At 42.5% G+C, this 25,395-nt stretch overlaps 1 protein-coding gene across 1 annotated transcript in view; it reads left to right on the plus strand.

Moving 5' to 3' along the window:
• The window catches only part of epha10 (EPH receptor A10), a gene marked incomplete at both ends in the record, with an annotated part of 144,544 nt that overhangs the window by 76,897 nt on the left and 42,252 nt on the right, over positions 1-25,395 (plus strand). Inside the window, 2 exons of the mRNA XM_083982249.1 lie at positions 17,158-17,313; positions 22,262-22,591. Coding sequence (XP_083838375.1) covers positions 17,158-17,313; positions 22,262-22,591 — 486 coding nt within the window. The remainder of the gene's footprint in view (positions 1-17,157; positions 17,314-22,261; positions 22,592-25,395) is intronic.

Genomic DNA, 25,395 nt, shown 5'->3' on the forward strand with positions numbered 1-25,395 from the left:
GCTCCTGGGGGCCCTCTGGTGGCCCTGTGCCATCCACAGTGACCTGTAACCATAGCCAGCTCATGGCTCCATCGAGAGCCTTCCCTCATGTACACGTGTTTTACTCAGACCAACTGTTCAGGCCATAAGTAAAAGTGATTTTTCTTTTTAAAAAAAGGAAAAGCTTAATGTACAAAAGGCAAGAAATCCTGAAAAATCACTCTCCCTCCTGCACCACTCCACTCTGAGAATTCATAGCCTCTGCGTAAGCTTGAGCTGTTGTGAGTCGACCCTGTGTGCCAGGACAACTGGCTGATGTGCCAAGGGCAGGAGTGTAACAAGGACACGGCGCAGCAGAGAGCAGGGAGCAAGACTCTGCATGTGTGAAACAGGGAAAGACAGAGGAGGTAGACACAGGAAAAGTGCATGAGAGCGACTGAGGTGGAGAGAAAAGGGATGGAGACTGTGCCTGTGTGTTGTTGTGGGTGGGGAAGCCGGTGAGTTTCTGAATGATATGTCTGCTCTGAGAAAGAGGTAAACAACTCCTGGAATAAGAAACAGTGGCTCCAGAAATACGGCTTCTAGACGACTTAAGTGGGTGGGAAAGAAATATTTTTCCCTCCACCAGACTTCAAGGCTGCCAACACACCCTAAGATCACTCACACACACGGAGGACTATACAACCAGCACTTACTGACTATAGTTATACTTACATACGTGTGTGTTTTTTTTTTTGAGTCCTGATAATCAGAAAGCAAATGTTGGACGACCGACTCAATACAGATCACACACTAGCTCGATATATCATGATAGTCCTCGCTTGGTGAACCACACCACTGTACATTGTTAGTTTGTGTGTTTATCCTGGGTCTCAACAAAAATGCGTTCACCTGTTTTATTGATGGAAGATTTACATTCTCCCATAGGAACAGGTGAGTGAAGGGTGAGAAAAATCAAAAAGTATTGATAGACTTGAGTGGAAATGACAATGTTAAGTTTCATTAAACACATTTTACCTCATGACTGTCACCACCAATTGACCCATGCTAGAACACCTTTGAACTCTCTGCCCAAATATATAGAGTTGGCTCGATAATTTAAGTCTTTAAGAGGGAGAAGAAAACTCTTCCCAAAAGTTACAAAATACCACGCAATAAATCATCATTAACATCAGAGCTATTGCAGTTTTTAAAAAACTCTCTAAAGGTTTATTTTTCCTGCCAGGATTCTCGAGGAGTTGAACCTTTTCATTTAGTTGCACCATTCTCACCACATTATAGAAAGATCCAATAATGAGCCTGTGTACTACATTTATGAGCCACTTCTATCGCACTGAGTAGAGGAATATCCTCAAGTAAATCATTTGGAAGCACCAAGCTAGATCAATACTGCACGCAGTTTTAGTCGTATGGAGAACAAGGACTTGAACTGTATAATAATCACTGTAGCCTTTTCTAACAGCAGTGCCCCCCACAGTGAGACTGGGTAAAAATACAGAGAGGTTTATATTGAACCATCCTACTCACACACACACACACACACACACATATATATATATATATATATATATATATATATGTATGTGCACACGCACACGCACACACACACACACACACACACACACACACACACACACACACACACACACACACACACACACACACACACACACACACACACACACACACACACACACACACACACTTCTGCTCGCCTTCCAGCAATGGAGAACTCCAAGTGAGGAGAGTGTCAGCCAACAGGAAGGCAGGGATTGAGAGAGTGAAAAGAAAGCGAAAACAAATGCAAAGGGAGGGATGTTGCTAGAACGCTTCAGGGGAAGGACAAATCGATACACTCGCACACATAACACTCCCACGCAACAGCTAAATAATGCTGCTAGTTTGTCTTGCCTTCCCTCTCTCTCTCTGACCTCTGTCATCTTTACACAGTGCGAGGAAGAGTTTATTCTTGTTTTGCAGGAAGAGTTTGAAACAATAGTTTTTAAAACTATTTCTGCCAGCTTTAATATTTAAAAGCTTTTTTTGTTGTTTTGTTTGGGGATTTTTTAGCTTGCAAGTCTCTCGAAAGTCTTGTTTCGGATTTTCTCTGGCTTTGTTGCCCCGAACTGACATCTTCAGTCTGAATAGTGTGGACGTAGTTTGCCTGGAGAAACAGATCTTTGGTTGGAATCTGACAGAACACTCAGTCATTAACACTCAAATATGTTAAGGGTTTGGACAGAAAATCTTCTCCTCAGTGAACTTTAGCGAGTCAACTATATAATGAGAAGAAGATACTGTAACCAGGGCTAGAGTAAGTAGTGCAGAACTGTCTAACATAGATACTATCCTTGCAAGTTTCCTTAATAATAACAAAGGACTCTCAGTCCTCCAGGTCATGGTCATCCAAGAAAAGTTGAATCAAGGGTAAACTGGGCTTGGATTTAAGTTCCTTGAAGATGTTTCTACAATTGTGACTGACTGGTTCAGAGATACTTTCAGCAGACAGTTTTATCTCACAACTTACCAATGACGGACATCACTAAAGGTTAAGTGCAGTAGGTATTATGTCTATTCCGTAAGTCCAAGGAAATCGAGTAAAGACCTGTCAGTTTGGCATTGGACTGACGACAGTATATAACCTGTAAACTGTGCACATTTAAACCACTGTACAGTTTTAGCTCCAGCTGTAGCTCATACGGATGGTAATGCGGTAATGGCACATATACTTGAATCGTACATTTGATCTTCGAACGTCTTTCAGAACGTCTTTCAGCAACTATATCTGAATCCATGAAAGACTGTCTTCTCCAAATCTATATAATATATAATAATCTCTATAAGGACCCATCAGTGCATCCTCTGGAGCCCACACGATTCCTCAGGTCATTTTGCATTGGTCCCTATTATAATGATGTACTCACCTAGTCCTCATCAATCTATAATGTTGTGTGCATTTTCCAGTTATTTATCTCCAGTCATTTACTTAGTGCATATGATTACTTGCCTCACTGCATGCTATTAGCAATATAAATCAGGCAGAAGCTTTTACTCTTGGGTGGACACATTAAACATACAGAGCTGAAACACAATAGAAGTTATACAGACAAGTTCATTCGACTTTCCTGTTGTAGGTGATGTTGTTGGACGTGTCGAGGTGGTGTTCAGTCCCTCATGTGTGCCGCTTTGTTCCAGTGCGGATTCATCCATGCAACATCCACTCTCAACGGTAATAGAAAGCACAGACAATAGCTATAAAGTTAAGCAGCAGTGTAGCAGCAGGAAATGGAGTCTGCAACAGGGCCAGTTTAAGTGAACCGCCTAGTCTCAGTGTTTGATTGTAACCGCTGTTGATGGCCACTGGTGGGAATGTCGACTCATTCTGCCCGATTCATGACAGCCACTGTGGCACTGTGGCTGTCTGGTCAGTAGGTTTTAACATCAGCAAGTGCCATTTGTGCCTCTAAGTGACTGGTTTGTCAGCAGGCTGTCTGACAAGTCTGATTTACCAACAATGGATGACTAACCCATGTTTAAGATGGTAAAACAGGTTTTCTTAAACTATTTTGTGTCTATTTCCTGTAGCCTCTGAAATACATAAAGCTAGATGGGTAAATTAAGGATTTGTTTCCTTTAATTAGAAGCTAATGAGTCACATAGCGTTCATCCATATTTAGCATGGATCACCCTGAGGTCTTGTACTGGCAAACTGTCAGAAATGATATCCCGTAAGGCTAAAATTGAGGAGTTTTGCTCAACACATACTGTATCATTCATGGATTAAAAATAGAAAGTTTAACCTTTGATGTGCAGCATGTTTCCGCTGCCCCGATGGCTGCTGTACCCAATCGTGTCCAAACCGTACATGCTCACGACTTTTCCTTAGTACAATCTGTGCTGTGAGTCTCCAGCCACCTGTTTGTCGGTTTTCTCCTACCTGTTTCAAGCTGAGACTCGCCAAAGCTCTCCGCCTGTATTAGGCAATGGTAGTTGACAGCACTAAGTGAGGCAGTAAACAGCACTGTAAAGTGGGTCTCCACACGTCTGTCGCATCTGCTTGTGCAGCATGATTCTTTTTAGTTGCTTTCTCCGCTCAGTTCGAACATTTGGTTTAAGGCGGCGAGGCCTTGTTTTTTTTTTGTTTTTTTAAGCCTAGACTGTTAGCACCGTTCAGCTGTGCGAGTAGCCTGCTGTGTCGGATGTACTCTGTCCCGCCTGAGACCACGGGACACAGACGCAGTGACACACATACAAAAAAAAAAAGCAGGAAGTGAACACGCATGCCACACATGCGATGCAACGCTCCTCGCGTCCCTTTACTCGATGACTCACTGTCTGGTTCAGTCTGTCTCCACATGCTGCAGCGTCTGGACCATAATTTCAAGCAAAGACCTCAGAGTATCAGAGAAAAACTCGTGTTTGAGTGCACACGTGGTTCCTCACGCTATAGCAGGAAGATTGCACTCTGTCACATTTACAGATTCATATTTTTGACAACTAATCACTGAACTTTTGGTGAATGATAAATGATGATAAATTGAGGGAAAAAAACAACAAAAAAACAAAGAAACTAAACTATGGCTAATTTAAGACAGAAAAAGGACAAAGATTTCACTTTCTTTACACCTCTTATCTCGTCTCCTCTCTCTTTGTCTAATTTGCGCCTCTCCCTTCATCCCTTATTTTCCGTCCCTTAATTGCTTGACTTCTATCCCCTGATTCCTCGCGACGCCATCTTGCATGTCTTAATTAAATGGCTGCTTAGAAGGAGGGGGGGAGGGGGGCGAGGTGGATGTAAGTGGGAGGTTTGGGGATGGGAGGGGGTGGTGGAGATTAATGAAAGAAGAGTCCGTTAATTACACAACAAGGTCAAGGCCGCTTTACCTTCACAGCTTAATTGCGGCCCCTGATTGTGTTTCAAGGCCTCATTTTTAATTCAAACAGCAGGCGGACTAAACTATGATAATTGTTGCTCAGTGTGTGTGTGTGTGTGCACGCACGCACATGTATGCTTAAATGTGTCTTCATATTAGTGTTTGTGTGTTTGAATAACAATTGTGTAGTTTATTAGATAATGCATCAGTGTGAGTTCAGGGCTGGGTTTTGTTGTTTATGAACTTTGTAGCAAAGGACGGTGTTGATATTGTGTGTGTGTGTGTGTGTGTGTGTGTGTGTGTGTGTGTGTGTGTTGTGTATACAAGCACCTTTAGCATTTAGATACTTTTTTAAATATGAGAACATTGGGTTCATTATGATTGCCTGCAAAGATACAGCAAATAATGGAGGAATCAGGTGATGAAAAACTAAAAAATCAGATTTTTCAGAAACACCACTCTCAGTGAAAACACTCTGAAATTCAACAGTTTTTCTTCAGGAGTCTGGTGCATAATCAGCGGCTCATTTGCATTCCTTCCCTTCACATTTCACACCGCACTCTTTTCCTACAGGAGGTAATTTTCAGAGCTGTGACTGTCGCAGGAAGACCTTTTTGACTGTAAACTGCAGTCATCGTTGTGTTTTTGTGCTGAGGAACACGGTCGTTTTAGAAAGCTGGGGAAACAAAGACGTAAAGTTCTGGAGAAGATCGGTATAAAATTATGTTGTTTTTGAAAATTTCTGGCCTTTTTCTGAAACTAAAAGTCAGTTGTCCATCGTTCTGTGTGCGTGTGTTGATCCCTGACATGGAGCTCAGCCATGAAACCCTGTTGGGGTGGTGTGGGGGTGGGGGGTGGGTGGGTGTTAGAGGATCAACCCACCTCATCCATCTCCCTGATAGACCAACTGTTCCTCATCACATGGGGTCTTGCGCACTCACACAAACACACACACACACACGCACGGCTTACACACCCCCGCAGAAATATTTTAACTGTCGCATGCTCTGACCGTGACTCCAACCCACCAGTGAAAACACTTAATCAGCCTTATGGTCCAAGTGACCCCCCCCCTACGACTGTCTCCATCCATCTCTGCATCCGTTCAGCTTTTTAATAACTTCAGGGATCAGGGACGCTGGATCTCAAAATGTCACCAAGAATAAGCGATGGGCAGAGATTACATTTGTCTTAGATGGTCAGCTGAAAGCTACAGTGTAGACATCACAGAAATTTTATGACAGACAGAATCTTATTACGGAAAAAATGTATAATACTGCGCATTCATAATGTTAATCAGAAATTCCTTTTATTCATTTTGAGGCTCGGATTAAATTCGATTCGATGCACCAGGATGAGAGGACGTACATTATATATTTTCCTCCAAGATCCAAGATATGTGCATACAAATGTAATGATTAATCACCAGTTTCCTCTGGAGACTTGCAGAGGTTTCGACCTCATTGCCTTGGGTCATACAAACGGGTCAAATATCAAATGAGGGTCAAGCGAGTGCATCAGTGAAGCTTTTCTTGTGCTTGCCAGCGTATGCATGGGAGAAACATACAAACCAGAACTGAGCAAAACAAAAAGTGAGTGGAAAACAATGAGGCTCAGAGTGTCAAGCACCCTTAAACTGAAGGATGAGATAGATAAACACCTGTATGATGTAAAGCAATGCAATATAATAGCTGTGCAGTAAATTGCCTTGCCTTTGTTGAGACTAGTTGTTTGTCTTGACTGCACATTGCAACACATTATGAAACAGCAATGCAAAGAGCATAAGCTACAAACACGAACCAGACTGGTGGCTCCACGCCTCCCTTGGACTGGATCGACAAAAAAATATAATTTTCAAGTTTCGCACAGGTTTATTTATCTATGAGAGAGCTTTAGCAGTGGAAGTCATTATCGTATGCAGCGTTTTCTGCTATAAGCAGATGGTTGTTCACGCTCAGTACAGTATGTCAAGAGACTAATGTTAGAGATGTGCGCCTCTGACTCTCATGCTAGTGTGTGGGCACGCATGCACAAGCACGTCTTTCATTCACACACATTAAGCCCTAATACGCTGTAAAAGATGCTCACGGCTCTCATGCAGGCACTCGTATACATAATTACACTACATAAGCACACACAGATATGCACCTTTCTCTATCCAGACCCGCTCTAAGTGACTCTAATAGGTGTGTCTTCCAGGGTTGAGGAGCTATCTGATTACCCTGACCTCTGCTCGTTTAACAGTTCGACAAGATACTAGATTCGAGTGAACTGCTCGACACTTTTTTTCCCGTCCCCCTGTCATCCGTTCTCACCCCCCACTGCTGTATTTGAGGAAATGCGGCAGAACTCATATATCTGCACTCTTGGGAATCAAATTTATCAGGCCGATTTGTCTATATCTGGGTCACAGACTTTATGGAAATGACGGATTCGGATGAAGCAAATGAAAATGGTATGTCATTAGTAGGCGAGACTCATTCAAAGTTCACATCCCAGATTTGAAAAGCTGATTCAAAAAGAATCAAATGAAATTGGCGTGTCACAACAGACTGCAGGCTGAAGATTATGCTTGTTAATTTCCATAACCAGGCCATATTCAATACACACACACACACACACACACACACACAAAGGAGGGGTCTGCAAGATCACACAAACTCTCCTCTAGTCTCCACATCTTCTCCAACGCCTCCACCAGTGAATGTGATTAGCTTCTAGTTGCACATGTTATTAAATGTTTAGGAAATGTAAGATGCAGGCATGTGTGTCACAGTGAATTATGAACTGAATCGACTCCAACAAAGAAACAGTCTGTTTTTTTATTTTTACTTGGCATCTTTTTTTGTGCCTGAAGAGTTTATTTTGTTTTGGTCTCTTCGACAAAAACACACAAGTATTGACAGCACTTTCTCTCCTGACTCATCCTCCCAGCGCAGACGTACTGTAGACATGCACCTGATGCATTTTGGTACATGAAAAATTGGAAGTAGTGAAGAATGACATTACATATTGCCATTGCAAATGGGGGAGAGATGTAAGTGTCTAAAAAGGCTGCCGTGTGCGTAACCTTCGGCAGCATTACAAATCAGTATTACTTCTCTTACCTAAGCCGTCTTCACTCGCAGTTTGAGGGGAGGAATTGTATTTTGGTGAAGTATGACAGACGAGGGAGAGAGAGAGAGAGAGAGAGAGAGAGAGAGAGAGGAGGTGCGCACGTATGAGCACAACAGCATGACTGTTGAGAAAGAGCAGAACATTGAATCTCATTTTGCAGGCACTCGACCTGAAATTGCCTGACATTCTCATGCAAACATGTTTGTTGACTTGCGGCTGATGTGGTTATAAAGTAGATGACCGGGACGCTCCCCTTCCATCGCTCAAACACACGTACACACTCTAACTAACTCACATACTCACATGCATAAGTATATTACCCTGACATTAACATTAACTGAACAGTCTTCTGCTGCAAGCTGGAGTGTGACTGTGTGTATACGTGTGTGTGTGGGATTGTCCATCTGGATGTGAAGGTGGTGATGATGATAATGGTTATCTGTGGGACATGAGGGCTCATAGCCAGGCAGGCCACCTTGCAAGGCTTGAATGATCATCGCTGCATTTTTTTCCCCATTCCTATATTTTTCTTGTCTTTTGTTCTCTCTCTCAACCAGAAGACTCATTCTCGTCTGTCCTCCTTCCAGCGTGATTTCGGATTCCTGCACAGCAGTGCTACTTTGTAGTCTTGAGGGTGTTTGCATGTGCATGTGCACACATTAGCATTTTGGAGTCATGTCCCTCCTCGTGTGCTTCGCAGCCACCTGCAAACCTAAACGCATCTGTCTGCCTTTTCCTCCCTCACGTGCGCTCGTGTGCAAGTGCCATGTTACCAGGATCGGCATGGACATAAATAAATGGCTGTGTGGCTGAGGTAAATGGGAGCCATCAATCACACAGAGGGGAGGAAACAAAAACACATACTTCAACACAGCGACAACCGGACAAGGTTGCAGATCCCAGCAACCTCGGGGTCAGGGTCTCACGATTAAGGTGAGGGTTGATGATGTAAAAGTTGGGCTGCAAAGTACAGTCAGTGTCTGGATTTCTTTTAGTCCTTCACGCAATATGTGTCAGTCGAGATAAGAACAACAGTTAAATACTTGACATTAATGAACAGTAAATGTGTCTGTGAGATGAGCAGGAGGAGGAGGAGGAGGAGGAGGAGGAGGAGATGATAATATCCTGAAATTGTTCCCTCTCAGTCTTTTGTTCCTCAGCCTCTGATAAATCCTGTGAAAATGATAGCTGGAGCAAAAGTAAGGACCGCGAATAATGGGCCGAGAGGGAGGGAGGGTGGCAGAGAGCAAACATGATATAAGGAGGGAAGGGGAGCAGGCAAGGGAATGGTGGGGGTGGGGGGAGGCGAAGGAGGAGGAGGAGGAGGAGGAGGAGGAGGAGGAGGAGGAGGAGGAGGAGGAGGCAGCATTTGGCAGCGGAGCAGAGCTGATAGCAATCAAGAGCTATTTGGGAAGATGAGATGGGAGGAAGGTAAATGTCAGAGTGACATGGGTGTTGGAGAGAAGAGTGAAAACATGGGAAAAGAGAAAAAGACGGCTCTGTCAACAGTGAGTGGTTGACTTCGGCGTGCATGTGCTCGTGTTGGTTGCTTTTTTTTTTTTTTGCTTTTTTTTGGTGTAACGTCTGTGCCTCAGCCAAGTGAGTCATTGTGTGTTTATAAAATACAGATATACAGCCTCCGTCCATCTGCCTGTTCCTGATCATGTGTATGCATGAGAGGGAATACATCTGTTTATTTTTATATTCATATATACATAAGACGTGTGTCATACCATTTTAATATCCCATCTAAATGGGTAGTACATAAAACACAATAATACCACATTTGGAAGTATACAGGAAGCTGTTACTCACTGAGATATCTCTAATACTGTTGGGTAAATTGTCATGAAATTTTGGACGGACATTCATAGGTCCTAGAAGACAAGTCCTCATGACTTTGGTGATCCCCTCACATTTCCTCTAGCACCACCTTGAGGTTTGACATTTGTGCTTCATAGTGAAACATCTTGGACAACCATTGGACTTTAGGAAATGTTCAAGTTCCCCAGAAGATTTGAGACTGACCGTTTCCATTGTGCCAACAACAGATCCAAATTTGTACAGTGGAATAATGTGATAATAATTTGATATAGCACCAATTTCTGTGTAATACAGATATTCATGTTCCCAGAGGATGATCCTTAAAGCACCTATAAATCGGCACTAACACCAGGTTCATAGTGGGTGAAGAGTAAACCCAGCTGCTCTTTCTCATTGTCTGTATTTTATCAGAAATAATCTAGTATTGCAAAATGGCCCCGGTAACCTTTATGATCTTTAATCAACATATCATCTTTTCGTACACCGCAGCTGTGTCCTTGGACTTTGCCTTCATCTGCCACACTTGTGTTTGATTTACAGTATATGTATATGTATATACCTGGATGAATGAGAGTACATTTGTGTTAGATCCTCCCCTGGTTCAGGTGTATTTGTTGTTGGCTGTCTGTTCCTTCCGGCACTTTCCGATCAGATACAAACAGCACAGACAAACAGTACAGACCTGGTGCTGTGATTATGTAACATGGCAGCTCTCTGTTATGTCTGTCTTCTTAAATGCTCTTTGTCTAAAGTGTGTGTGTGTGTGTGTGTTTACATTCAAAAAAGTGTGTGCTTTGTTAGCATGTGTGTGTGTGTGTCACTGCATACATGCTGCATTCGGCGTGTCTTGGTCGGCGGAATTACCGTCTCCAGCGTAAAGCTCGTACACGGCGCCACTGACATTAATACCCCCGGTGGCATTGTTCGCTGGTTATCCCCCCTGTGTTCTCTGTGTGATGTCAGTCTGTGGTAACCAGGGCAGAACAGAGAATAAAATGATAAAGCAAAGCGTTGACCTGAATGGCATGGCTCAGAGCTTTCTCCCTGATTACACTCTGAGGCAGCAGCCAGGCAGTGGGTGTACCTGAATGAGGTCTTTACTTTGAGCTAATAACAGGGATTTATACTGTCATTCAGGGCTTGGTCATATCTTCAAAGCAGCTAAACGCACAGACAGGTTATGACACTGCATGTAGAGCTAAAGAAAATTGTTGTCTCCTAAAAGCAGAGCGTGGAAAGTGTCTTTTTCATCAGTCACTTAATGTTGGTCTATAACACCAGAAAGCCAATGCATGATTACAGAAGATGTGATACCGTTATTCAAACTAAATGTCACTATCTTATAGTTTGACTTCTGTATTCATGTGTTTTTGCTTCGAAGAAAACAGTGTGGTTACAACAGATTTTATTGTGCTCTATTTTAGTCATTACAGAGGCAGACAACTGTCTCGGGCTTCACTGATCTCCGGGCCTTTGCTCTCAATGATTTGCTCCTCTTTTTCGTTAAAGAACACCATTACTCTCACAAAAGAGAGGAGCATTTTTCACCAACTCGAAGGATTGGGATCCACCTTGATGGAGCACTTTGAATGTTTAATTTTCTACATCTGCAGAGAGGAGATAAGTCGTTGATCAAACATGGAACAACTATTAAAACAGAGACATCAAAATGTCAAGGCTTTATCTATTGAGGAACATTAATTAAAGATGCAGCAGCTTTTACCTAGGATTAACAACTTTTGCTGTAAATAAGAATATTTATAAAAGAAGAACCATGAACTTACTCTCACCTTTGCTCCCATCACACTGTGGCCAGTAGAGGGCTTTGTTGTTTGTTATTATATAATAATATATAATACACTTGTCTCATCTGTCTCAGGAAAGCACTACTGTAGATGTTACATATGCAGCCCCTTTAATTGCAGTATCAATAAGGGAACTTTGTGTCTTAATATGCCATTTGCACAAAAACCCTCTCACTGATCTCAATTGCACACTGTATGTGGCTTGACCACAGCACTTCAGTGGCAGTCATTCTTCCAATCTCCCATTCACTCTGGCAATACCCCAAGCCCATTTCTCTAAGCCCCAGCTATTCTAAAGTACTTTTTATGCTACTATGGTCCAAATCCTCTCTCTTCAGCCAAAGTCTCATTAACTACAGTAAATACTGACTTTTTTTTTTCAAGGGCGGATTGGGTCCATTCTGTTCAGCCCAATTCCAACTGGTCTAATTTAGTCAGACTCATCTGGGTACCATAACCCCCCTCATCATTTTGCAATTTCATAATCTGATCCAACCTGGAACGCTTACCACTTAAATGTACCAATCAGTCACTCTTCTCTCCAACCCGCCTACCTGTCTAACCTGGACGACATGATTGTGTGTGGGTGTGCGTATGTAAAAGAGACCTTCAAAACTGTTTGATGGTAATGAGAATCCATTTTGTGGATGTTAAAGCTGCCTGCTAGCTGAAAGAATTAACATCAGAATCAGCATTAGCCACACAGCGGGCACTGATCTGAATTCAAGCTCTTTGAATTATTGATTTCCACCTGCTGGAATAACGTCCTGTCTCGCTTGTATCTTTTCTTTGTGTCATCGCCCCTTTTCTGTCTCTTTTTATTTGTTCCATGAACTATACTAAAAACAAACTAAACAAAAAATTATGCTATTGACACATTTCAAAATAAAACTTCAGCCACCAACCAATGACACCAATGGCGCCTGTGTGTTATGTTTAACTGTGTGCAGTTTTCAGTGCACATTTGTGTTTATTCCTCAAGTGTGTGTGTGTGTGTGTGTGTGTGTGTGTGTGTGTGTGTGTGTGTGTGAATTTAACAGTGCGGGTTAAGTTGTGTGTGCAAGAGTCTAAAGCAAACCTCTTTTAGTGTTATTAATATTAATTAATGTGTGCTGTCAGGGAGGCAGAGAAACAATTCATTGCGCACATTTATTATATCAAGTGCTTCATGATTTATTAATGGGCTTGTTTAAGGTTATAGAGAAAAGAATGGGAATGGAAAATAAAAGAAGGGCAAAGCATGAATTGATTCTTCTGACAAAAGTCTATTAAAGCAATTTGTGAACTCAGTGAAATGTGGATTCTTTAGCCTTTTTAGTTTTTACTCATTAGACAGTGAGACCGTTGGCATATCTCAAAGTGTCATTTTGGTTATTAATATTTTATTCTCACTTATCTGATTAGATTGAAAGTTTTTCTTTCATATGTCTGACTTTGTCCTCCCGCCCTCAGCCTCTCGGCATATGCATGCCAGACACTGCTGTAGTGTTACATATATTCCTACTAGATGACCTTAGTCTTACGTAAGGTCAGTGTTTCTTTCAGTGCTTCTCATTTGTATGCATCGCACGTCTGTGCTTATCTGTTTTTCTGCCTCTGTCTATCTGTCAACCTGAAGGAGGCCACTCTCCCTCCCTATGTAATGTCTTTCCTTTTGTACAGTATAGTACAGGCAGCCCACCGTCTTTCTGTCTCTCACACACCATCTGTCTGTCTGTCGGCGTCTCCGTCCCTCTTCGGTCTCTCACAGCAATTGCCTCCTGCTTCATCCACCACCCCCCAAACCCACCCTCCATAGGACTTGGCATGTCGCTGCATATCTATATTATTGCACCTTGAAGAAATGCGTCTGTGCGTGTGTATGTGAGTGTGTGTGTACATGCGCTGCCATGTTCCATTTAATCGAGGTTCCCAGTCGGCACATAGGACAAATTGATCAGTTGGTTTGCCAGCTGTCCTGGCAGATCTCTCCTTCTGTCTCTATTTCTCAAACCAACCCCCACCAACACCCCCCTACCCCCACACCCCAGCCTCACATTTTCACTTTAACTTGTGTACCTTGGCAATTAAAAGGCAAAAATGTCTTCTCATGAGTGGAGTGGTGTTCTCTATACGCATCTTTTTTTCTTTTTTTTCACTGTTGGATGCATTTTAGAGATGCCACTCTCTCCCATTGGCAGATGGCTGCTGGCCCATTTTGATTGACGTGACCTTGCCTGGCATTGGCTGTTGGCGGCCCCTTCCAATGATCCCTCGCTGTGCAGAATGATGGGCAGCGCGCAAAGCCAGCTCCTTTTGTTATCTGAGCTACACATATTGTCTTGATACACCCCTATCATTAGACACACATTTCCAAGGTGGGCTGGCAAAATGTGTATCCACGCTGAATTGAAGAGATAAGTCGGAATTGCAGCCAGCCACGAATATGGCTAGCCTGCTTTTAAGCATGATAGGTAGAAAATGCAAAACCCATTTCTGTTCTCATAGATCTATGCATAATTTTGCCTTGATTCGCGTGCTATTCACGCTTGATGTTCTTGGCATGGTTAGGGAAGGATAGTGGCGGCACGGTCAGGAACAAAGAGAGTCTACTCCACTGCTGCTTGACAGGGTGTGTGTGTGTGTTTCTCTTATGTCCTCATGTGCGGTGAGCTAAAAGCAAGAGGCTTTTCTCGGTGTAATGACAGACATTAGAAAGTCGATTACATGATTCTTACAGCCTCAGATACGCAACTCACAGGCATACACACATGTATGCGGGCGCAATACACACTCGCTCACATTCAGCCAGGAGAGGCAGACGGTGCATGCTAATCAATGTGTGATGGCAGGCCTTTTGTGTTTGTGTGTGTGTGTTTTGTTAGAGTGGCTGGTAAAAAAAAGATGGGATGAGAACAGAGGCCCCTCCGTTAGCTATTGTGTCTGTCTTGAGGAACGTTTATAAGCGGTTCAGGACAGCCGGCTCGTGTATGTCTCTGCACCTCATATTGGCCGACCCCCGCTTGCAGGCCTGTGGTCTCCTCTGTTCACTGTGTTCTGCTGTGACACAGCGCCAGAGGTTGGAGAGATGGTTTAGCATCTTTCTCTAAAGCGGGTTCTCTAATTAGGAAAATAACCAAACCTTTATGGGCAGAAGGCTACTACAGCTGGTGAGATTTCTAAGATGTAACCTAGGCAGACCAATGAATCACTGTTCCTAATATTAAAGCACCATATAGTACAAATTCAACATGTCTGTGATCTAATGATTTTTTAACATGAAGAGTCACTGTGTTTATTAAATTAGCAAACAGACCGCTAAAGAAAACCTGACTAGCTTGAATTGCAAACATTTGCTTGCTAACTGTGTGTGTCTGTTTTTTTTGTTTTTTTTGGCCATATTAGCCATTTCCCCAACAAATAGATTCAAACAGTGTTATCAATTCAAGTCTTAAGCTTGATTTATCTTCCTTGCTTGAAAAGGCCACACATAAGATTGAATGGATGCAGGACAGCAACTCACTAATTTAGCAAACGGATTACAAATGTTAGTCAGTCTTCATGATTGCTTCAAGTCTCTATAAGCTACTGACTAAATATAACGTTCTTCTCCTTACTGGAAAACATGCACATTTTCAATTTTCAATTTTACAGTATACTTAACCTTCCCAGATAGCAAAAATAAATCCTGGCCCACACAGGTGCCACATTCCCCGGGTTTCATCTGACCCCGTAAGTGTTCAGGTCCACAGCAGCAGCATGATGTTAGATGCTGCTTCCACGTCTGGACCATTTCTGGCACACACAGAGAAGTTTTTCCCGCTGTCAGCCATCACCTTAGAATAACAGCTGGAATCTGCCCAGATGTGGAAGTATATGGGCCAGGTTCAGACCGAGGGCCTAAGCATATGTTGGGCCAGAAGTTTAGTATTTGCTTTAACTCTTATTTAACCAGCAAATGATATTTTCATTAGTGTGTGCTCACAATACCAAATACCAAATACCATTCCTGCTTAAGTTATTCTAACTCTACACTGGCTAACACAGCCTTCGTGTTGACTGGATTTGTCCATCACATGTGGTCTGTCAAGTGAAAATCAAACCCTTCCCTCAAAAAAAAAAAACCTAACAAGAAGCTACAGCTGAATAATGGTGTAGGAGAAAAATTCATCTCATTCAGTCTGAATACCAGACTATCCTCCTAGTCACTTAAACCCGGGGGGGGAGTTACCGCATGGAAAGGAAGCCTGGTGGATGATGTGCCTTTTTAAGTGGAGGAGGAAGATAGAGTTAAATTGAGGGAATAAGATAAAAGAGCAAGATGAGAGCGAGACAAGAGCAAGTAGATGGGTAGAATGTGAGGCAGAGAAGAAAAAAGGAAGCCATGAGAAATGGGGAAAGGGGATAAGAAAGAAAAGACTGATGTATTAGGAGAGTAACGAGAGAGCGGAGGAGCGAGGGGAGAGAGAACGAGCATACCAAAGCTGTTAATGTAGACCTGCTGTTAAGAATACAGTCTCAGAAGAGAGGAGACCTGAGCATCGAGCGAGAACTGGCTCCCTGATTTCACACCCATTATCACCTGCTACAAAGGCACGGCAAGTGGAAAATGAAACTGCATAGAGAGGGAGTGTAAAATAACCTGTTTTATACTCCGTGTGTTTGTGAGTGTGTGTGTGTGTTTATGCACCACCCGATGTCACACATGTATTGATAAGCTTCTGTTACATGGTGTGCATTCTTGTGAGCTGTGCACGTAAGGTCACGAGTCCTTATCACCCTCAGCCACATTCTCACCTTTTTGTAGTGTGTCTCTCTCTCATGTGCAGTGGTACTGTAGTTGGGCTTCACCTCTGGCTGTAGAGGGTGATATTTGGAACGAAAAACCAAAAAATAAATGAGCAAATTAGCAAAGTGGGAAATATGGAAAACAACAACAAAATTAAGTTCTGGGTTTTTGCAGTTGCGTGCCTGCACATTGCTTCGGCTTGTTTTCATTTGCCTAGCTGCTGGTTCAATCCAGCAGCCTTTGATGCCATTTGCCAAGGCCACTGATCACACGTAATGTGAGAATTATGTTTGTCAGATGGATTTAGCCGAAGTCTCCTCTACTTTTCTCCCACTAATCCTATCTTTTATCTCATCTGTACTTCCCTGTGGATTCACTTTCTTTCTATTTTTTCTCCATTCATTCTTTATTTTCCTCTCTCTTGTGAATTGAAAGGGAGATTAGAGCTTCTTTTTTTTCTTCCCAAGGCATTAAAATGCTTGGTGGAATTTCTGTGCAAAGAACTGAAAATGTTGAAGTGTTATAAGACGTCTTTAAATTGTCTTTAAAAGAGACCCCTCTCTTTAAAAGAGAAGGAGATTTTTTTTATCTGACTCTTTGTAGAAATATGTGGTTTTAAATTTCTTTTTACCAATGTAATTTATGTGTTCATTCCTGTGTGCATAAAGCTCCTCAAAATACGGCTTTTAAAGGGATTTCCCTTGTTAGCATGAAGGGAGCTGGAATTATTCAATCACTTTTCTTGGGACATGGCTGATGTGCTACATTTTCTGTGTGTGCTCCTTTCCAGCGTGTCCCCCTGGTTCCTACAAGATGTCCTCCAGGCAGCAGGAGTGTTTCCCCTGCCCGGCCAACAGCGTCGCAGAGGAGGAAGGATCCGTGTCGTGCGTGTGTGAGGAGGACCACTTCAGGACCCCCTTGGACACCCCCTCCGCACCGTGCACACGTAATACGATTATCTCTGTTTATATTTATGTGTGGTGACCTTTGGGTTTTCTCTCTCTCTCTCTCTCTCTCCGTTATTACACATTCCTGCGCTGTATCATTTCATCTTGACATTTTTGCATTAAGTCATTATCTCACTCACCCATTTCAGCCTTCCATATATCCACTTTGCCTCTATATCCATAATGACCCTATGGTTTACCTGTCCTTCACCCTCCAGCCTTTCAACCACTTCAACCTTTTCTCATCTCATCAACCCTGCGTCTGACCTGCACCCTCCTCCCCAGTCTCAGTCTCACCATCCATCCTTATTCTTCAATCTCCAGCTCCTCCTCGCCATCCCATTTCCATGTCTCATCTCCCCCAACCTTCACCTCTCCTTCACCTGGTAGCCCTCCACTGGTGTTGAATTGCTTCAAAGTAAAAAAAAAAAAGAAGAGGAATCCATCCAAAAAACACATCTTTTAAACACATTATGTGATGACCAAAACAAGAGATACAATTTGAGTCTTGTGCCACAACTTGATAACAAAATCTGGTTCTATATTAAATGAATACTTCTTGATGTTGATTATTTTAAGGAAAACAGATCCATTCATTTCTTGTGGCCCATTTGATCCTCCATAGAGTGTATATCCTCATGACCAAATACAATATTATATGTCTTAGTGTGGACTCTCCCCATAATTGTAACCCCCCCTTCCATTTCCGTCTGATAGTATACACACATTATCTGTCCATTCCCTGCTGCCATTTTCTCTCTTAACCTGTTATCACCCATCATCCTTCACTCCCCCTAACATTATGTCCATATTATGTATTCGCCCAAAAAGCCCATCACCCCATTTCCTCCATCTTTTTGCTTAACCTTGCATGTTCTGTCCGTATCCGTCCACCCCTTCTCCTGACATTACCCATCCATTGTCAGCTATACCTCCATTACATCCATTATGGACCAACCTGTCTTTTTCTACCCCCCTCCGTTCCTCCTTTTTGACCCCTGAGCACACACTTTCCTCCTCTCTCTCTCTCTCTCTCTCTCTCTCTCTCTCTCTCCCTCTCTCTCTTTGTCTCTCTCTCTTTCTCTCTGTCTGTCGTCTTAACTCGGCCACTCATCGCTCTTCTTTCTGCACACTGCCTCTTCACATCTTCCCTCCCCTTCATCCTTTCGTCCATGCGAGTTATCATTCTTCTTCCCTCTGTCAAACTGAAATCCCATCTCTCCATCCTCGAGCGACAGACTATATAACCTCATCGCCACTGACCACGCATTATCGGTTCATCCCTCACCTCTTACCTTCTCACCCCTTTTCTTACACCGAGTACCATTCTTCTCCAATAAAGATGCACTACAAGGCCAATAAGACAAAGACCATACAGGGGGGAGCCCTATTGATTCCTGCATGGAGAACAGCCTATTGATATAGCTTGGTAATTAGATGGAGGAATAATGGGCTCGATATCCTGAGAGTACTCAGGGAAGTAAAACCACGGGGTCACTACATCTGACCGTGCATGTTTGTATACACACACTGGCTTGTGCATGCGTATAGTAAATGCACGAGTGTGTGGTCATACTAGCTTTTATTGTAACTGCTTTGGAGAGGTTTAATTACAATATTGATCGCTGAGCTCTGTGATCCCTGCATGATAACATTTATAGCAGCCTAATGACCACATTAATTACACTATTGATTCTGTAATTATGATCATCCCCAGATTTGGCTAATCCACCTCATGTGTACAGATGGAGAAAGAGAGTGCTCGATGAATCTAGTATTATAAGAATAAAAGAAAAAGGGAGAGTTTGCCAGATGAATGAGGTTTTATATGCACACCTTATTATCCCAGCAATTAAAGAATAATACCTGGGTAATTTTATTCTTTTCCCTTTGCCATTAAGGCCTGTGAAGTGGCTACATCTTAATGTGTTTACCACAGTTAAAAGCCTCTCGTTGAAATAATAGACTCCTCGTGATTTTAAGAGCCATTTTTAAAACAGGTGAAAGAACACCTTGCCACATATTTTAAATGAGACTCATTAGATAAAACTTTCAGATGCAACTAATTCCCATTATGGCAGATCTTTAGAGCTTCTCCCATGCAGCACACTGTTATTTCTCAGTGACTGCAAGGAGAAAAGTAAAACTTTGGAAACAGTGAAATTAAATGTCTCAGTCAGAAAAATGTTCTTTGCATTCGGTTTGGCAGAGCAGAAGTCCTGCTGACAGAACCGCAAAGGCAATGACAACAGCATAATGAGTATAAGAAAAATATATACTGTAGAAGTTGTGCATGGTGTTTGCCAACATGTCACTGCAAATGGATTTTTGAAAACAGTGGGAACCCATAAATTTCAGCAGGAAGGATGAAGTTGAAGCAGAACAGGTTTTTCTGGTTTAAGGGGATACATAAATGCAGACCCATCAAAGGCTTCAATACATTTGCCATGCTGTAAAAACCACAACACATGCAGACAAACAAATAAATGCAGCTGAAAAAGTGGAGATTAACGTGTTTAAAGAAATTATTTTTCAACAAAGTAAAGATAGATGGGCATTCGATATTTGCGGTAAACCAAAGCTGCGTACTTACTGTGAACTAAAACAGGTATTTGGCCCAGAAAATTATGTTTTGTATAATTTGTCCAAAAAGAAAAGATCTCTGTGTGCTCAATTTAGAGCTGGTATACTTGGTCTTCATATTGAGACAGGCAGATATGTTGGCACAGCAGAAGACGATAGAATTTGTCATTTATGTGACATCCAAGAGGTGGAGAATGAAATTCATTTTGTGTTATACTGTCGTTTCTATGACTTTATAAGACAAAAACTGTTTAGTAAGGTAGATCCAAATAACAAATTTGTGTGGTTGGACGATGCTGAGAAGCCAAAACATCTTTTTCAGTTGAATATATTTGCATTTTCTTTATTTCTTGAAAAGGCTTGGGCAATGAGACAAAGAGCGATATACAGATGAGTACTGAAAGTAATCTTAAATTGTTTATTTATGTGTCACACTTGTGTGGCAGGTAACACCAACAGGAAGGACTGTCTAAAAAGTTGTTGTATTTGTCATTAAATGTGTCTTGTAATCCCATATGGGATAACAAAAAATAAAAAATCATTCATCCATTCATTCATGCAGTTAAAGTCATTCATCATTCAGGTATCCAGATTCATGACTAGTGTAAAAACAACATGAAAATCAAATTTGGATTTGCAATGATGCTGTGGAGTGGATAGAGGTGGCAAAAGTCGGTGGAAGGCAGTGGAGACTGAGAGTGAAAGAAGGCAAACCATGGGAAAGAGAGGCGTGAAGTTTTGATATGAAACGCACGGATGAAAAAAGGGAAACTCTAAAGGGAGTCCGAGGCCAAGAGAGCATAGAAGTAAAGAGAGATGTGAATAAAAGGCCCAGCTGTGTCTACATCTAGTGTGTGTTTGTGTTCACACTCTGAATGCTCTCTGGGCTTACGTAACGCTGTGCTCCACGTGTGTCTGGGAGCGGGACGCAGCTGTGGTGTGTGACGTGTTTGACTGCACGCACCGAGCAGCACACCTTCACTTATTCAATACACAGCACATGCACACACACACACATACGGGGACACATGAAAAATTCATGTCCTTTAATGGACCCAAGCTCTATTTAGCCTCTGTGCACAAGAAACCTGCAGGAAAAGGCACAGGTCAGTCAGGACACTGGCTCAGTGATGAGGTAGTGTCCTGTGGCCTCTGGTCCTTCAAAGCCCTTTTTTTTAAGCTGCACTGTTCATGTGGGGTTTATCTTCTCTTGTCACATGTGGCAGCTGATTTTAAAAAATGCTTTAGGTCTTGGAAATAGAAGCGTAGCCCCGTGCGTCAGACAATTGTCTAAATGGATGGACGATGTAATTTCCCTGCTGATTTTATTGCCTCTCTGTAAACCAGAGACATGGTTTAATTGTCCCGTGTTTTACCACAAATCTCGACGTACACAGACGTGTAGCAGACAGCACAGACTCTTGAGATGCAGCTGGCATATCACAACCGGCATATCACATCAGATTTTATGTTTCAAGAGAGTTAAAAGCCTTCTCCATGGCAACTCAGCTTTATTTACTGATGGTAAATGGAGGTTTTGTTCCACAGAGCACTGTTGACATCACATTATGGACAAACTTGTAAGCCCCACTCGGTTCAAGCCCCATTTCCAAGTGTTGTGCTGTTTCTCTTCATCATCTCTAATCCCTCCTCCATCTCGATCCAATGAACATTTTCTTTCCCCCGCTGCCTAGCCATGTTAATAATACATATTAATATATCACAGTAAACAAATACACCTTCTCCATCGCCCCTTCCCATCAGAGTCAAGTGGTTCTCATCAAAACAATTGTTTCTTTATACCGAATCCAGGATAAACTAGGATTATCATAGCGTGATGTGAAAACCGAGTCTGTGCGTGCAGTTGCACTGTAATACCCAGAGGACTTAGTCCATCAGTCATGTGAAAAAAATCTGATGATGTTTGAGCGATCACAGAAAGCCATGCAGGTGACTACACTCAAAACATGTTGTTTGTGCAAACCCTTTGTCCAGCAACACTCACTTTCACAAAGATTACAGCAAGTGGACACTAGGAGGCGCTTTTTCAGTGTGACAGCTGAGATTTGTCAAAAGATAATGGGAATAATATTGTATATACATGTTAGATAGATGTGATTTGATATTTTTGAAGAGTGGTAAGTGTTTATTTTTTGTGTTTGTTTAGGATTTGACAAATTTAAGATCCCTTGTTAGCTGAAATTGCTTTGTTTGATTAAGTGCTTATTTTTGCAAAAAGGGAATATGTAATGTCTATTTCCCTCTCTTTATCTGTGTGTGTCTTGTGTTTTGGTTGTTTTCATAAATTAATTAGGGCGTAAGCAGCAAAGTAAACTAAAATGTTCTTCCTTTTGTCTCTCTCAGGGCCGCCCTCCCCTCCGAGAGATTTGGTCTACACGCTGAAGCAGTCCACGCTGATCCTGGAGTGGGCGGCGCCATCCGACACAGGCGGCCGAGTGGACCTGACCTACAGCGTGGGGTGCCGGCGGTGCGTCGGGAAGCAGTGCGAGCCGTGCGGGCCAAGTGTCGGCTTTGTGCCCCAGCAGGTCGGCCTGACGGAGAGAACGGTGACCGTGGTCAACCTCCTCCCCAACACCAACTACTCGTTCACCGTGGAGGCCTTAAACGGAGTCTCAGAGCTGCTTCCCAACAAGAGGTTCTACACACAGGTCAACGTGTCGACAAGCCTTCCTGGTGAGTCACAGCTTGATCTATAAACACAGACGCACATTCACGTGCACTCACAAGTCTGCACAGTCAGGAGACTAGAGTTTCTCTGCCAAAGCCAGTCAGCAGTCCTGCATGAGATTATTATCTGGATCTGCACCAGACTGTACAGACAAAATATGTCTGGTTGTTTTTATGTCAAAATTCAAACATTATGCCCCTGAAAATATGAAGAAAATGTTGCAGTCTCTCGCAATGTTAAAGAGGGTGAATAGAACAGTTCCTGGATTGGCACCAAAATTACCTCAATTTGCACCAACTGAACGGGTTCTTCAGGGAGGAATCTGTTCAATTGGTGTAAGTGGTGTAAATTGGTGCTGTACTTCTTGTGTAATTCTGCTCCCAGACAGACAGACAGACAAACAAACACACAGACATGGGTGAAAGCACAACCTCCTTGGCAAAGATAACAAACAACAGCTGAACAAAAATGAGGTCACTCCAAAGAAGATGATGTAGAAAATGTACTCAAGTGGGACACTCCAGAGAACTTGGCATGTCGCTGAAATGCAGTCAGACCACATTACATACAAGCTAAAATGATATCTTAAATCCACTTGGTTTCTCAGTTTGGATATTCTTAGTAATTCTGCTAAGTCGACTAGGTTTTTGCTGATTGGATTTGAATTTGCCACTAAGTTGAGGTCGAATTTAAACCAATATTTGTGCCCTTTTGCTATACATTATTATTAAGTGCTTTGTGGTTTGGGAAATATTAAAGGCTTTCATAACATTATCAATTTTTTGCTGTATCTGATTAAATCTTACAGCATTTCATTAAAAAAAAAAAAATCCAATAGCCTCATTTATTAGATGGCCAGTCTTAATCACCACTGGTGTGCTGTACACACACTGAACAGACAGGCATGCATATACTGTACATGTGCACACCTGAAGACACTGTACAGTATACAACTCCCCTTACATGAATAGATATGACCTTTGGATAAGCATGTAATTTATGTAGATTCTGTAAAGTGCTCCCCTACATCACACATGCCATCCCTGCAGTGTGGTTTTCAGCTACGTGTACGCTAAGCAGCACAAAGAGTCATCATACACACTCCCTCCCCATACTGACAGCGCGCCAGTCACTGTCGACTGAGCAAAAAAGTCTCGCCGGTGGAGGTGATCTCATTTTCATCAGCAGCAGTCTTCAGCAGGCCATTAGCCAGGGGCTTGAAAAAGCACTTTGCCAAGTAGCCCTGTCAACCGGTGCTGCGACAACACTATATGGGGGAGCTCAAGTGTGAAAAAACTAAACACAACCCCTCCTCACACACACAAAGAGAAATGCACAAGCAGCCATTCTGGCGTGGAACGCAAACACCCCCTTATATGCACATATGCATTTATCTGTCATAACCAAATGTGCATGTAGTTGCAAAAGCTTGTTTACTCATTGAAAATGGTGAAAGAAATCTGATTCTGAAAACATGAGGCACAATGAAGCAAATGAAGTGCGATGGAAAGACGGTGAGAGAAGACGGTGGAAGGAGCCGCGCGAGGAAGCAGGTGATGGAGAAAACGAGGAGAGAGCGAGAACGGCTGAGTGTGTTTTGCCACTAACTGGAAATTAGCTCAGAGAAATGTGCTGCATAATGAATGGGAAACTGTTAGTCATGTGTGAGCGCTGAGATGGCAGCAGCACTCAACACGGCTCATTGCCGAGCTCGAAGACAGTCAAAGGATATACAGTGAGAGTTTATTTATAATGGCAAAGGGACTCACTTCATTATGATCTCTAAATGAAAGATGAGAGATGTTTGCGTATGAATGAAAAAAACAACACTTTTAATTGGTTCGTCCATGACTGAGATGTACGACTGTGGTGGATTTAAGTCTAATGAATTCAAGTGTATCTCTGTGGCCTAGATCCTTCTGCTGACCAACTGTAAATGTTACGTAAGTGTAACATCTGGATATCTGGACCACATAGGGAGGGGTTGAAGGACAGCTTTATTTGTGTGTGTGCCTGTGTACACCAGTTCCCTATTCAATATCAGTGACATGTGGTGAAGAGTTAATACCACTGCTCTCTGCACTCCTTTCTATTTTATTAGAAAAGTAATTTTGTGCTGCAAAGGTAATACATCTTTTTTCTTCTTCTTCTTTTTATTCTTTATTTATCCTTTTCAGCACAATTGCATTCCACTAATGGCACGTTTTTAACTCGAAGCAGCAATGAGGAATATTTGTGCACAAAGGACCTGAGAGACAAAATAAAAGTTCAGAAATAGCAGTGTAAAGACAGGTCATGGCTACAGCAGAGGTTTTTTTTCTTTTTTCTTCTAGAAATATCCACTTCTTTTCATGATGAGTGCTTCTTTCAAGATGCACACTATCAAGTTTTTCCTGGTTAGTTTGAATGTTTTGGGTTTTTTAAAGATATTTTTTGGGGGGCGTTGTATAGGCTCCCCATACGCAGAGGCTATAGTCCTCGGTTTGATTCCCTCAGTGGCCCTTTGCTGCATGTCAATCCCCCTCTCTGTCTCATTCTGACTATTCTGTCAATTAAAGATGAAAAAGTCGCCAAAAAGTACTTTAAAAAAAGAGAGAGATTTTTGTAGCCGTAATTGTTGGATAGTGTATAGTGAGAGGAAAGTGGGGAGCGAGATGACACATCAGCACACATCAGCACAATCGGGAATCAACCCCACGATCTCTGCATTGGGCATTGCCAACATGGGATGTGCTCTCACCCACTCGACCGCCGAGCAACCCCTAGTTTGAATGTTTGATCCATGTCCAGGTTCTGGTGGGTGCGGTTC

Source organism: Trachurus trachurus, assembly GCF_905171665.1.
Source record: "Trachurus trachurus genome assembly, chromosome: 11".
In the NCBI taxonomy this organism is placed as follows: Eukaryota; Metazoa; Chordata; class Actinopteri; order Carangiformes; family Carangidae; genus Trachurus; species Trachurus trachurus.